General features: G+C 43.8%; 1 protein-coding gene across 1 annotated transcript; it reads right to left on the minus strand.

The window, feature by feature from the left end:
• Positions 1–437: 437 nt before the first annotated feature.
• LOC145351404 (putative G-protein coupled receptor 139) lies at positions 438–3,754 on the minus strand. The gene is made up of 2 exons (XM_080201011.1): positions 3,685–3,754; positions 438–1,327 (listed from the first exon to the last, which is right to left on the minus strand). Exons 1-2 carry the CDS (start codon positions 3,752–3,754, stop codon positions 438–440), a joined length of 960 nt encoding a protein of 319 aa, XP_080057137.1.
• Between the last annotated feature and the right edge of the window lie 10,747 nt (positions 3,755–14,501).

Here is a 14,501-nt window from a genome sequence, read left to right on the forward strand (position 1 = left end):
TAGGAGAGGTGATTAAGGGTTATGGGGAGAGGGCCGGAAAGTGGAACTGAGCAGCGACAGATCAGCCATGATCTTATTGAATGGCGGGGCAGGCTCGAAGGGCTGGATGGCCTACTCCTGCTCCTATTTCTTATGTTCTTATGTTCTTATTATACATTGTACGGCAATTAGGACTGATCCAAAAATATTTTAATCCACTGTTAGAAAGACATCATTGATGTTCCCTGTGCTCACTGATTGGGAATAAGCCGTTACAGAAGAAAACACCAACAGTCAACGGCGAATAGCAGTAGGCGTCAGAAGATACAACAAGGAGTGGAACAATGCTTCTGATGTCCTTTATTTAAAAGACTTTTTTTCGTGGCAGGAAGGCCGGCATTCAAACGTGTACTTCACTATTGCCTGAACAGGAAGACTGGAATTAATTTCACATATTTTTACAACATCAGGATTATTGTCCAAGGAGATTTCACGACCTTCTTCAGCTCTTCCCTGAATTTAACTTGTGTAACTGCATAAATGCAAGTGTTTGTGCATGAACTTAAATGGATGAGCATTGCTCCGGTTTCAGCGGCGATATATTCAGGGGATGTATAATCCGGCCGGACATGAACGATGATACCAGTGGTTAAATTACTAACGACTGCTGTCAGCCACAACACTAGAAAGCTACTAGAAATAGTGAACAATAAAATAATAGACTTCCTTCGATTCTGTATCTCTGGATCATTCTGATTCTCGCTGCTTTGACCCCGGAGGCCCGCACGGGCTTTGCTGGACAACAAAATCCGTCTGATTGTCAAAAAATTAAATAGTAATATCAAAATGAAGGGAATCCAGTTCAATAAGATACTTTGTAACCAGCTGAATGCTACACCAGTGTGAGAAGTATAAAAATCCTGGCTGGGGAGGACACCCCATTGAACACCATTTATTGTGCTTCTCTGTTCATATGCAAACCAACGGTACACGTTCTCTAAATAGATAAGGACCGTGGCTGTTGTTAAAACTGCAGTCGCTGTTCTCTCAGTGCAATAGATTGTTTTAAACTTCTGACTACATATAGCAATATATCGGTCAACCGTGAATGAGACTGTAAACCATACTGACATATACAGGTTATTACAAAGCATATATATCATTAATTTGCAAACAACAGTGTAGGAGAGGAAGGAATTCGGAAAACGTTTTCTTAGGAGGTTATACAAAATTACATTGATGAGCATCACCAGCAAATCTGCTGTTGCCATGGCCACCATGTAGACAGAGACACATCTGGAAAGGCCGCAATTTCCTTTGGCGAGAATCACGATGGTCACGAGATTCGCTGTAAAAACGAAAGAGAAGAGCCAAGTAATGGAAACAGCCTGGTAACACTCAAAGCATACTTTAGTGAAATGTTTGGGTGCACTTTTGCTCAGTTATTGACATGGACTCCTTCTATTGTACAAGCGAGCAGAGGCGATATAGTTATTGAAATAGATCATCATAAACTCAATATTTAGGCGCCTCAATGCTTTCCCCATTGCAATGATTTAAGTGTAGTCTTTTGCACATGTTGAGGGAAGGGTCGTCGGATTCCGTCTACAGAATGTTAATGCAAAGTTCCCCTCAGCACCATCGACAAAAAAAGTCTCAAATGGGATCAAGTATGATTTCGGAGAATTGAATAAACCGGGTGATCTGGGATCAGCATCCTTGTATCCATACCGATTTAATTACAGTAAGCATCACCCCTCACACTGATCTGAGGCTCCATTCACCCTAAGTCATACAGTATGCCCTGAGGAAAATCTTCAGAAAGGAAATTTCGGTTTCCTCAATAAATTGCAGTTTTGTCATTTCCTCAGTGAGTGTCCTAGGCTCAAACATCTTCAGCTGCTTCATCATGACCTTTCTTCCACTATAAGGTCAGAAGTGGGAATGATCATTGACGGCTGCACAATATATAGTATCACTCGTGAGTCTTCAGATACCGAGACAGCCCGTGTCCAATTGCAGCAAGATCTGGACAACATCCAGGTTTGGACTGACAAGTGACAAATAATGGCTGTGTCACACAAGTTTCAGGGAATAAACGCCTACAACAATACATAATCAAAGCATTTCCCCATGACATTCGATGCCATCACTGAGTCTGCAACTATTCGCATCAACCATAAACACAACCTGAACTGAACGAGCGATATGAAAATAAAGTTTAACAAATCTCAGCAGGGCTGGTAGCTTCAGTCGGGGAAGAAAACAGTCCGTGTTTTTTTTTCTAGCGTTCCCTACGTTTGCTTCAGATTCCAGCACCCACTGTATTTTGCTTATTTTAGCAAGTACATAGCGTCCACAAGAGCAGATCAGCGGTTAGAAATCTTACGGTGTTTAACTGACCTCTTGTCTCTCAAAATACTGTGCACTGTTTAGAAGTTGATGGAGTGATGGAATACTCTCCACTTTCCTGCACGAAGGCAGCTCCAAAGACACTCAAGATGTTCTAGACAATGAAAGGCAGAGCAGGCAGTTGGAATGCTAATGCGTCCACAAAATGTCAACTACCTCTACCGCAGATGCGCTGTAGCAGCCGTGAACAGCATTTACAGGAACTCACCAGGCACCTTACACAACATTATACAAAACCCTCGACCACTACCATCTAGAGAGTCAAGGGCAGCAGATATATGGGAACACCACCATCTTAATGTTCTCTCAGAGTCATTGACCAAACTGAGTGGAAATTTATGGCCGTTCCTTCACTGTAGTTGTGCCAAAATCTTGGCACTCTCTTTCTCTCTACCAGCACTGTGGGTGCACTTATAACTTGAGCAGCAGCGCATCAGGATGTCAGCTCACCACCCTTATCTTAAGGGCAACGAGGTATGAACAATGAAGGACATCGATGTCCCCCTCTCACAAATGAATAAAATAAATGCGACCAAACAAATGATTCATTTCTATTCAATAATTCCCTGTGCTGCAGTTTTGACAACTGAAACCATCTGCCACGAGGTTTGTGTCAGTTGTTGCACCGACCAATTGTATAAGTGAGCGCGGCGGCACGGTGGGACAATCGATTGAATTTAGTGTTTCAAGCTTACTTGAAGACGGGATGTCTCAAGAGCTGCATCCAACATCAGGGGTACATAATAGTATTTCCAATAAATCAGTGAGATGACAAAATAGCTATTGAAATAAATACGAGACGGTGGGATTCTATTGTTTATCATTAGCGTAAGGGAACTGTCCGACACAGAAAGGGAAATAGCGGAAGGAGATAACAGATTTGCAGCCCTGAGGACAGGAGCAGCCTCCTGAACAGGTTTTTTATTTCCTTGAAAGATCATCCAATGATTTTTGCTTTCCAGAGAGGCAGCATTTCCAGGTGTTTTCATCTTAAAGGGAGAACAGTAAGATTTTCATTACAATCGCATCCAGATCTATGAATTGCTGGAAGGGCAGAGAATCAGCCTCGATCCCCATAAATGTGGGGAGGGAAGTTAAACTCCAGGTGTCACATTCTACTGAGCTAAACCGCGGTTCACTGGCCCTGCGAACCGTTGAGACTCTCACTGATGTTCAACAATTTATCTCGGCAGAGAAAAGGCATTGCAATAATGACCTTCTCGCATTCAGTTGCTGAATCAGTGAGCAGTGAGATACTCCGTAAATCTGAGGCAAAATGATACATTGACTTACCGGGAGCACCAAAAGCTGCCAGCACAGGATAGAAAAGTTCCTTGATCTGTAGAATTAGTGGCCTGGCCATTGCGATTCCGAGAAGAATGCAAACGTTTCACGAGATGCACCGTTGTATGTAAGATTCGTAAATTCTCCCCTTTTGTAGTGTAATATGTTCCCTGAAGGGGAAAAAAATCAGGCTACGCACAAATTGCGTCAGTTTCAGCAACATAACGCAAAAGGTGCCTTTCCTCTGGAGGGAATCCTGGTTGGCCAATCGACACTCAGTCAGTCCATGAAGCTCCGTCAATTAACATGAGTGATCAGAAAGGAATCCCGGAGCACATGTGTTCTGCGCTGGTTCCCAGAAGACAGAACGGAACATCCCCATGGACACAACGTTTGATTCTGCCAGTTTCATTATGCACTGATTTAAATGCTCGCATCTAATGCGCAGCTTACATGTCTTTCGCTCCTATTTACATAACTTTTCATTTGATGTGCATTGTGATACCTAGTGATGAATCGACCTTTTTGTTTGTGAAAATTATCTTACTTTCCTGTGCCTTTACTGCAATCTGAATTGTGGGAACTAAACTATAAATTTTCCATTAGTATTAATATATCATTATCAATGCTAACTGAACTTAAATATGTGTGACCTATTGAATCATTACACTATTTCAGAATGTCGCGTGCCAACGCTTCAAATATACATTAGGTTTGGTATCATTCTTTGCCATCCCTCTGAAACCCAGAGCCTGACACAGCTTGATGGACACGTTGCATCAGTCTGAACGAGTGACAGCAAGCTACTGCTGGCGATTGATCTTTGAGCTGCAAAGAAAATTTCAGAATGCTTAGAAATATTTTATTGACCTTAACTTGATCTTAACCTATTTGAGATTTCAGTCAATCAACAAACGATGAAAACAGTTCCTTGCCGTGTGGACACAATATTTCAACCGTTGACACTGTTTTTGCAGGACCACTTGGCAGTATTTAATTTGACCAAATGTTAGTTGTCCCTGGATGAGCAATGCATCCATTTTAAACTCCTGATCCTTACATTCAAATCGCTCATGGCGACGCTGCTGCCCATCTATATCATGACTTCCACGCAGAGATTTGCTAAGCTTTACTATTCTCTTATCCTGCCATTTTGGTCTTCCCCCGAACTTGAAATCGGGATTTCAACTGATTCGGCCGAAAATGCCAAATCACGAGTTTATTTCCCCCTTAAGTAACCGATCATCTTTGACCAAGACTTTGTCGCGAGAGCTAGTGTCTCCTTCCGTGGTCAGAGTCAGTGTTTTTACCAAGTTTTCTATTGATAACTCTCTTAGCAAGAAAGTTGGACAGTTGGTTAATTTAATGGCAGTTCAATGACAAGCTGCTCTTGTGATGTAAGATGGTCAATTGAGGACGTTGTTGAAAGGCACAGCGGTCTCTAACATCAGAAATTACACTTTGAGTAGTGTCGTCTCAGAAACGCTGTAATAGCACAGAACAATTTTCTGGGTGCGCCCCAAAGAACATCATGACAGATTCGTAGTGGTGCCTCATGTTCGTATTTTTTGTCAACACAGGCTAGTGTTTCATCTGCCTTTTGTCTCAGCCATTTGCCCTGCGTCTCGTCGTCTGCCTTGGACTGTGCTGCGAATGGTGTGATAAACAGTTCTTTTGCTTCCTGATTTTCATTTATGTAAATTCTCTAAAATTGATACTTTTCTTCAGAAGGGTGCCGGATTTCAGGGCCACTTTCATCAAAACAGTTCTAGTGTTTGCTCTTTGTGTGACCCAATAACTGTTAAGCTGTGGCGTACACAGTATCCCGTCAGAAACCCCAAAGCTCCTCGATCTTATCGTCGGGTTTCTGAAGGTCACTTGGCTTCCTTAGATCATCAGTTGGCTGCAGTTGGATGTGGTCCATCTTCAGCTTGAGATTTGCAGTCGTTCGCTAATCGTATTCCCTTGAGGGCATCACTTTAGCTCCATCTTCAGACATGCTTTGGAGATAGCATAGTTGTGCTCAATCCAACAGTCGGTGCCAGACATGGACTGAATCATCATTACATCCTGTCTGCCATCCCTCCTGACAATTATGTAGTTCATGAGATTCCAATGACCAGCTTTCACGTGAAGCTCTCAGGACGTCTGAATTTGACATGGGAACCAGAAAACTGCGCTGGTGAGAGGAAGTTCATGCTCAGTGTTGAATTGCAAGTGTAGTAGACCATTGCTATTGCTTTTGCCAAATGCGTTTTTCAAGAACACACCTCCCCAAGTTTGGTTATCTGTGCTGACTCTGGCATTAAAGTTATCAATTTTTGCTCAGCTTGTCCATGTCGCTATAGTCAGGAAGTGGGGTCTTCACAGAATCCACGTTTGATGAGTTTTTGGATTGGTCCCTCTGGGAGTCAAAGCACTGATGATATATATTGTGTTTTTCTGCTTCCTGCCAATCATGGGATTTTGGATGACATGAGATAATGTGGAAGGCTGGTCAAAATGTTCACCAGTTCATTTTTTTATATGCTAAACCCACTCCAGCCTCAGCCCTGTCCTTTTTGGTTTGATAATTCCAATTTTGCCCAGTGTGGCAATGCCAACTTTGAATTGGGATGGATCTCTGCCAAGGAGGCCAGTTTTTTCTCTCTTCTGGCCTGTCAGCTTGGATGCTGCCCAAGAGAATGCGTACATTCCTTGTACGAAAAGTGAGAATTATCACATTTGTTTTCATTCTCTCGTTGATATTGCTGCCGCTAAAGTGGCAGGTACACCAAAGCAGCTATTGTAATTCAGGCAATGATTTGGGGCATCTTCCTAGCTCCTAACTCAGACGACGTTTCTGAGCAGTGTTGTCTTGAAAAGGGCTGCTCCGTCTCTCAACGCTTTCAACGCTGTTTCACTTCAGTGAAAGATCACCCCATCGACTGAGCCACCTATGTGCAGATTCATAGGTGCAGCTACCAGTGTATCACTGGAACTTCTTTGTCCCTTACTCTACGGGATTTGGGACTTGGATGATAGAAATATGGAGACGATTTGCGCGAGGTGTGACTTAAGTGAAGGACAGTTGCCTCACTCGCTACTCCTGCATCCATTGGCAGCACTGAATCCAGATGGTTGGAGGTAAGCAGAGCGCACTAGGTGATCTTCTTGTGTCTCGTTTTGCTCAAGGTGCTCCATAACACTTTGCTTTTCATTCCGCTGAATCTATTACACGTTCCTTTCACGCAGTTAGCAAGACTTCTCACTGTCAGATCGGCTAGCCATGTCTCACCGACGTCCTCGGCACACCAGCTACTCTCACCTGTTTCATCTCACTCGCAGAAATAATTTGCAGTGCTGTGGAATCGGCAGCGTTGGATTCCTGGCCTGGGTCAATATACATGCGGTCTCTGCACACTCTCCCCGTCTCTTCGTGGGTTTCCTTCGGCTTTTCCGGCTTCGTCGCACTGTCAGAAAGTTTGTTGCTTTGGTGATGCTAACTTTTCCTTCAGATTAACCGCACAGGCACTGGAGTATGGCGACTTGGGAATTTTCAGTCAGTTCATTGCAGTGTCAATGTAAACCGACACGTGACACTAATAAATAAACAGAGCTTAAACTTAATTTCAGCAGCTACTTGGAGCCTAAGGTGAGAGCTGAGTGTCACATAGTGTCCAGTGCACGTGAACCGCTCCAAAACGTGCGCAACGTGTTTCCCGACAGAGGTAGGAACCTTTCTCCCGTCACCCCTTACACCACAAATGTCAAATAGAGTAGTTTACCTTCTTTGAACTGCTTCTAAAATATTCGCACTTTCATTTTATAAGGAGGGCAATTCCATTATACTTTGTTAGTTGAACAATTGAGAAATTTACAGAATGATTTTTCTTGTATACACTCTGCCACCACAAGCACTATAAAAAATACTTTCCTATTCATGAAATCCATGTCTAAGTCGCTGTAGATTCTCATTTCTTTAGAGCAGAAGAACAAGGAGGAGGAGTACGCAATTCAGCCCCTCAAACATGCCCTGCCATTCAATGCAATAATGAGTAATCCTACCTCAGTCTTAACTCCATTTTCCTGACACTTCTGTATAAACTTCCGACACTTTACTAATCATAAAAAAGTCTCCTGCTTAAATTTTTTCGATGTCCCGGCATCCACCGCATTGTTGTGCAGTGAATTCTACAGATTCACGATCCTTTGAGAAGAATAATTACACTTCACCTTTGCTTAAAGTTTGCTACCCTCTATCCTTAAGAGTAAGACCTCTCGTTCTCGACTGTCGCTTCATTAGAAACACCATTTCCACCTCGACGTTGTAAATTTCTAATGCTGATGCGCGCCACAGAAAGACAATGAGTTACAAAGACATGACATACAAGTTTTGGTATCATGGTATCATGACCTTGTGTTGCGTGTGAACTGACGTTCAGAACTAAAACATCCCAGACATGTCCCTGCACATGGCCCGTGAAAGAAATAAAGTGATTACATTGGCTTATTTCAGAGGACCCTGGACATTATTAAAGTACCTCGATGACAATTGATTCTTTGCGCAAAATTCAAAGACATATATTGGGTAAATTCACGTCATTGAGGACTGCTACAAAAAAAACTGACTCTAAGCTGTATATTTATTTCACCGCTCAGAACATTAAGGTGTACGTTATTTCTGGGAACCCGAGCAAAAATGCTATAATCATGCAAAAGAGAAGAGAATTTCGAAGAGATCAACACTGACACATCAAACAGGGCGAGAAATGAGTATTTCCCGCCGGCAGTAGAGCAAAATGGGAGTTATCACATTGTCCAGTATAGGCACCATAACTCACGTCTAACAACACGAACGTTAATGAGTATCATTTAAGTTCCATGTCACATCTGGACACAGCGGGAAGAAAGTAACTATGACACGTATTATGTAAAAACAACAATTATACTATCTTAACGGATTCAATCTATGCTGCAGGTATGGCAGGATATAAGAGCTCAGATTGATTTTGTGACAGTGCCGCAGTGCTCATGCTAATTCCAGTGGAGGTACCGTGAATCCGGATCCACTATTTGAGAATGGTCACCGCGCAGGAGCCCTGTGTAATCGCGCTGATTACAATGTGTGTGCTTTGAATCTGGGTTGGATTCCATTCTCGGGCGGGAAGAATAAAAGATGCTGATCAGAGGCTCAGCATCACAACTCAATCCAACTCCTTAATCCTAGTACTTTAAATAGAATGAAACATTCAATTGTATTCGAGAGTGAGAATGCAACTACGAGTGCACCAGTCCGCATCGTGTGCATTGATATGTTTTTCTTAATTGTCCATCTATTTCTTGCTTTGAAAGAACGGTTACAAGGCATCTATTACAGACATACATCAGGGTTATTATTTCGGGTTACGTAACTAGTGCATGTTAAGATCTGTTTGAATATTAGGTACAGTTCATTGCTACACATCTCCCTCATTCAGTTTTTGCCGACTTCCATCTAGTTTTGTATAACATAATTATATGATTCTTAAAATTCACTCCATATAATACCAGTTTGTATTTTTTTTCCAATATCGAAAATATACCTCAGTCTATTCACTTCCTACTGCCAAACAGATCAACTTGTTGCTCGAAAGATACTTTTAATTTTGAATAATATAATTGTAATTCAATCAATTGTTGTGTGAAAAAAAATTCTTCTCCTTTAACGTTTCTGTCAGTTAAAATTTTATTATACAAACCACTTATATTCTGCAAAGTTATCAAACAATTCTGTTTCTCTTTCTGAAGTTTTTTTTTTAAATACATTGCATATTAATTCTGAAACTGACCTATATGCATGGTCCGCTCTGGACTCTGTTGATTTAAAATGACAATTCTCCGCTATTTATTCGGAAATGGTGTACGATGGAAAATGCAACAAAATGACGAAAAACAATAGTCATAATGCTGACAAGTTTGAGGGTAGTTCTTTTTTGCAGTTGGCTTAGGAGCATTGTAATCCAGTAGTAGCAATTCAGACATCAAACCTATATTCTGGAGTTCTGGGTGTGAATGACATCAGGTTGCAGAATTGCAAATCTTTTTTTTCCAAAAATCCTCTAATCACCAAGAATGGATTGTCATAAATACCTATCTGCTTCACTTATGCCGATAGGGAAGGAAACATGCCATCCTCACATGCTGTCATCTGCAGGCCAGTCCAGACATACAGAAACTACTTGATTCTTAACTGCTCTCTGAAGAACGACTTGGGATGAATAGTACATTATGACTTCTACCAGCAGATCTTCCATCCCATAACTGAATAAAACCGATTGCTCACCTTCAAATCAGCCCCCAACCCCGCCTCAATTACATCATGCCCGTCTTTGCAATGACGTCATGTCCCGTCCACCATCGCCCCAGAGAACACAAAAGCACAGTTCACAAAAGTATGCAAATTCATCGCTGCTGAACTGCTTTAGTGTTTTTCTTTTAACTTCGAAAAAGCATACCTGTAATTGCTGAATTGAAATAGACATTAACCTCATCTGAGGATGCCAAAAGAATGTTTAATATTGCGGCCTGTGTCTTAAAGTAGCATACATGGAACTTATTCATAAGCAACGAGAGGGAAAACTCAGTCAATTACATCTCTGAAACACTGGACAATGTGTTCCCGAATAACCCAGTCCTATAGAGGACATAGGTTATTTAGATCTGCAATTGAACGTAAAGGAGCAATATTAGTGATTGTGGAACTGTGAGAGTTTATTTTTTGGAGTTTGGGGCGAGTGCAGAGGGGGTAGTTTGTAAGGGGAGGGGAGTGAATGATTGGAATCTGCAGAAGGTTGCAGCTGTTGGCTGAATGGGCTTGTGGTGTGTGTGTATGTGTGGGGTGAGGGGGAGGGGGGACGGTGGAGAGACTTTCAGCCTCAGGGATGCAAGTCTGGACGTTGTGGACTAGCAGAATGCAAGTCCCGGCTCCCCTGGCCTTGCCCAATACTCTGGGACTCCTCCTAGTTTAGGCCCAGGCTTCTCGGGCGTTTCCCTGTCTCTGGAAGCCGCTCTGGAGGAATCCCCGGCTCTGAGGCTGCAGCGCCCGCTGCTGCTCACATGTGGGCAGCTGTTCTGCGTCACTCCCAGTCGGGAGTCTCCAGGGTCCGAAGAACCGTCAATCATAACAAAATGCATTCGAGCTTTATTCGAGACTTTAAAAGAGTTCGAATGAAGTTTGAAAAGCAGAGAAGAAGAGTAAAAGAAAGATTAGAAAGTACGCTGGGCAGAGCTTGCAAGAAGTCGCCTCGTTCCGGTGCCATCGTGGAACACAGATATGTGTATGGAATGCAAAATTTTAACATAGGTTGCACGCTGATACTGGCACTCGCCCTTGATGCAGCATCCATCGTGATCATTGATGATTTAAAGTGACTACAATTCGCTACTTAGTCTCAAAAGGTGAACGAAGAAGGATATCAAAACTGAAAAAAAGAAAGCAATAAGCAAGATTTCGGGTAGTTCTGTTTGCAGTTGACATTGTGGCATTGTAATCCCGAGATAGCAATCCATGCTCATATGGTATGGATTCTGGGTTACAATACCTTCATATTGTGGAATTTGAAAACAACATTTTTTTTTTCAAAAACTGTGCGATGACCATGAATGGATTGTCGTAAATAGTTTTCTAGTTCACGAATCCCATTAGAGAAGGGAACACGTTATCCTCATCTGTTGTGAAGTCCATTCCAACCCATCGCAATCCAGTTGACTGTTAAATGCGCTCTCGGGGACGATAATGAGATGAACAGTAAATTACATCGAGGCCTGTTGCGTCCCCATCCCGGTGATGGATAAAAGGTGTTGCCCTTAGTCTGTTTAATGAACCTTCGTGTGCATATAAAACACGAGATTCTAACTTTGGGTTTGATGTATGTACTTGCTCTTCTTGATATTAATGATTTTTTTGCAGCGACGTTGCCCACATAACTGAGCATATCCTGGAGGAAGCCATAAATCAACTGGTTAAACTGCACATTTTGATATTCTTCAGATTCTGAATAGATATCATGTCCATGCATATTCGCGAATTCAGAACAGGTGATTTCATCTGTGACAAAGTGGAAGAGAATAGAAAAATGCAGTACTTGGATGAACTTGTGGTTTGTCCTTTGTCACAATGACAAAGTGCACAGAAGGGTGTGTTGTCTGCCTGGTGCTCGGGTCCGGGATGTCGCATCTGGGCTGCAGAGGAACCTGGAGTGGGAGTGTGCGAATCCGGTCGTTGTGGTACATGTGGGTGCCAACGACATAGGCCAAATGCGAACTGAGGATCTGGGGTGGGAGTATGAGAAGCTGGGAATAGAATTAAAGAGTAGAACCGACAAGGTGGTTATCTCTGGGCTACTGCCTGAACCGAGTGCAGACGGGCGGGGGGTTGATAGGATTAAGGAAGTGAATGGGTGGCTCAGGGATTGGTGTAGGAGGAATGGGTTTGAATTTATGGGGCATTGGCATCAGTATTGGGGTAGATGGGACCTGTTCGGGCGGGATGGGGTTGGTCTGAACCGTGCTGGGACCAGAGTGCTGGCGAATAGAGTAATGAGGACTGTAGACAGGGCTTTAAACTAATTAGGGGGGGGGGGGAGGGTGCGAGGGTAAGTGACATTACGGGGTCTCGAGTTGAGGAGAGTGTACAGGTAAGGGAAGAGGCCGAGGATGTCCCAATAATAGAGGGAGTAGGGGGCGTGAGTATGGTTGGTGGCGTTATGGCAAATAGGGTCCAGGTGAAGGCTGGGATGAACGCACTTTCTCTGAATGCACGAAGCATTCGGAATAAAGCGGATCAGCTGGTGGCGCAGATCAGCACAAATGGATATGATCTGGTGGCCATTACAGAGACGTGGCTGCAAGGTGACAGGGACTGGGAGCTGAATGTCCAGGGGTATCAAGTGTTTAGGAAGGATAGGCGGGAGGGAAAAGGCGGGGGGGGGGGCGTAGCTCTGCTGATTAAGGATAGCATCAGGGTGGTAGCAAGGGATGATATTGGAGCCAAGGAACAGAAAGCGGAATCGTTGTGGGTAGAGATTAGGAACAGCAAAGGGAGGAAAACGCTGGTGGGTGTCGTCTATAGGCCCCCGAATAATGATCTTGCAGTGGGGCGGGCTGTTAACGCGCAAATAAGTGCGGTGTGCAGGAATGGGACGGCCGTAGTTATGGGGGATTTCAATCTACATATACATTGGTAGACCCAAGTTGGATGCGGTGGGCTCGAGGAGGAGTTCTTGGAATGCTGCCGGGATAGTTTCCTGGAACAGTGTGTGTTGGAGCCGACGAGGGAGCGAGCTATCTTGGATTTGGTGCTATGTAATGAGGCGGGTAGAATTAGGGACCTTGTGGTGAAGGATCCTCTTGGGGAGAGTGATCATTGTATGGTAGAGTTTTTGGTGCAGATGGAGGAGGAGAAAGTGGGTTCCTGGACACGCGTCCTTTGTTTGAACAGAGGGGAGTACGGTAGGATGAGAGAAGAATTGGCGAATGCGGACTGGGGGAGCGCGTTGGAAGGTAGGTCTGCTGAGGAGCAGTGGAGAATCTTTAAGGAGATCTTTCTTGGTGCTCAGCGGAAATTTATTCCGATGGTCAAAAAGGACAGTAGGAGGAGAGGTAATAAGCCGTGGATAACGAAGGAGGTGAAGGAAAGTGTTAAATTAAAAGCGGAGGAATTTAGAGTAGCTAAGAGTAGTGGGCGAGAAGAGGATTGGGAGAGGTTTAAATGTCAACAAAGTTTGACAAAGAAGTTGATAAAGAAGGGTAGGAGAAACTATGAAGCTGGGCTAGCGCTTAATATAAAAAAGGATAGCAAGAGTTTTTATAAATATATAAAAAGGAAGAGGCTGGCTAGGGTGAACGTTGGTCCCTTAGAGGATGAGAAGGGGGACTTAGTGGTAGGTGATGGGGATATGGCTGAGGTCCTGAATAACTTTTTTGTTTCTGTCTTCACGGAGGAGGACGTGAATAATTTGCCGGGTGTTAGAGATGGAAAGGTGGTAGGACTCGAGGGTCTTAATGACATTACTGTTACGAGAGAGGCGGTGCTCAACAGACTGGAGGGGCTGATTGTGGAGAAGTCCCCAGGACCGGATGGAATGCATCCGATTGTTCTGAAAGAAATGGCGGAGGTGATAGTGGAAGCCTTGGTGGTTATTTTCCAGACGTCGCTGGATTCCGGGGAAGTGCCAGAAGATTGGAAAGCGGCTAATGTTACGCCGTTGTTTAAGAAGGGTGCCAGGCAAAAGGCAGGGAATTATAGGCCGGTTAGTTTAACGTCTGTTGTAGGTAAATTGTTAGAATCCGTCACCAAGGAGGAAATAGCGAGGCATCTTGAGGGGAATTGCTTGATAGAGCAGACGCAGCACGGTTTCGTTAAAGGGAAGTCGTGTCTGACAAATTTACTGGAGTTCTATGAGGATGTGTCTAGGGCGGTGGATAGAGGAGAGCCGGTGGATGTGGTCTTTCCTGATTTTCAGAAGGCGTTTGACAAGGTACCTCACAAGAGGTTATTGCAGAAGGTCAGGGGACATGGAGTTGGGGGTAGGGTGCTAGCGTGGATAGAGGATTGGTTGTCAAATAGGAGACAGAGAGTGGGGGTCAACGGGTGCTATTCGGATTGGCGGATGGTGACTGGTGGAGTGCCCCAGGGTTCGGTGCTGGGGCCTCAGCTCTTTACCATTTATATAGATGATCTAGAGGAGGGAACCGAGTGTAGGGTGTCGAAATTTGCTGATGACACCAAGATTGGTGGAACGGCAAATTGTGCGGAGGGTGTGGAGAGTCCGCAGAAGGATCTAGATAGGCTGGGCGAATGGGCC

The sequence above is a fragment of the Carcharhinus amblyrhynchos genome, chromosome 13 (genome assembly GCF_965287045.1).
Source record: "Carcharhinus amblyrhynchos chromosome 13, sCarAmb.v2.hapA, whole genome shotgun sequence".
In the NCBI taxonomy this organism is placed as follows: domain Eukaryota; kingdom Metazoa; phylum Chordata; class Chondrichthyes; order Carcharhiniformes; family Carcharhinidae; genus Carcharhinus; species Carcharhinus amblyrhynchos.

Excerpts from the sequence above, each read along its gene's own strand:
- LOC145351404 (XM_080201011.1), bottom strand. The coding sequence starts at position 3,754 with ATGGCCAGGCCACTAATTCTACAGATCAAGGAACTTTTCTATCCTGTG. Across the intron at positions 1,328-3,684 it reads GGCAGCTTTTGGTGCTCCCG|CGAATCTCGTGACCATCGTG; the intron begins GTAAGTCAATGT and ends TCGTTTTTACAG.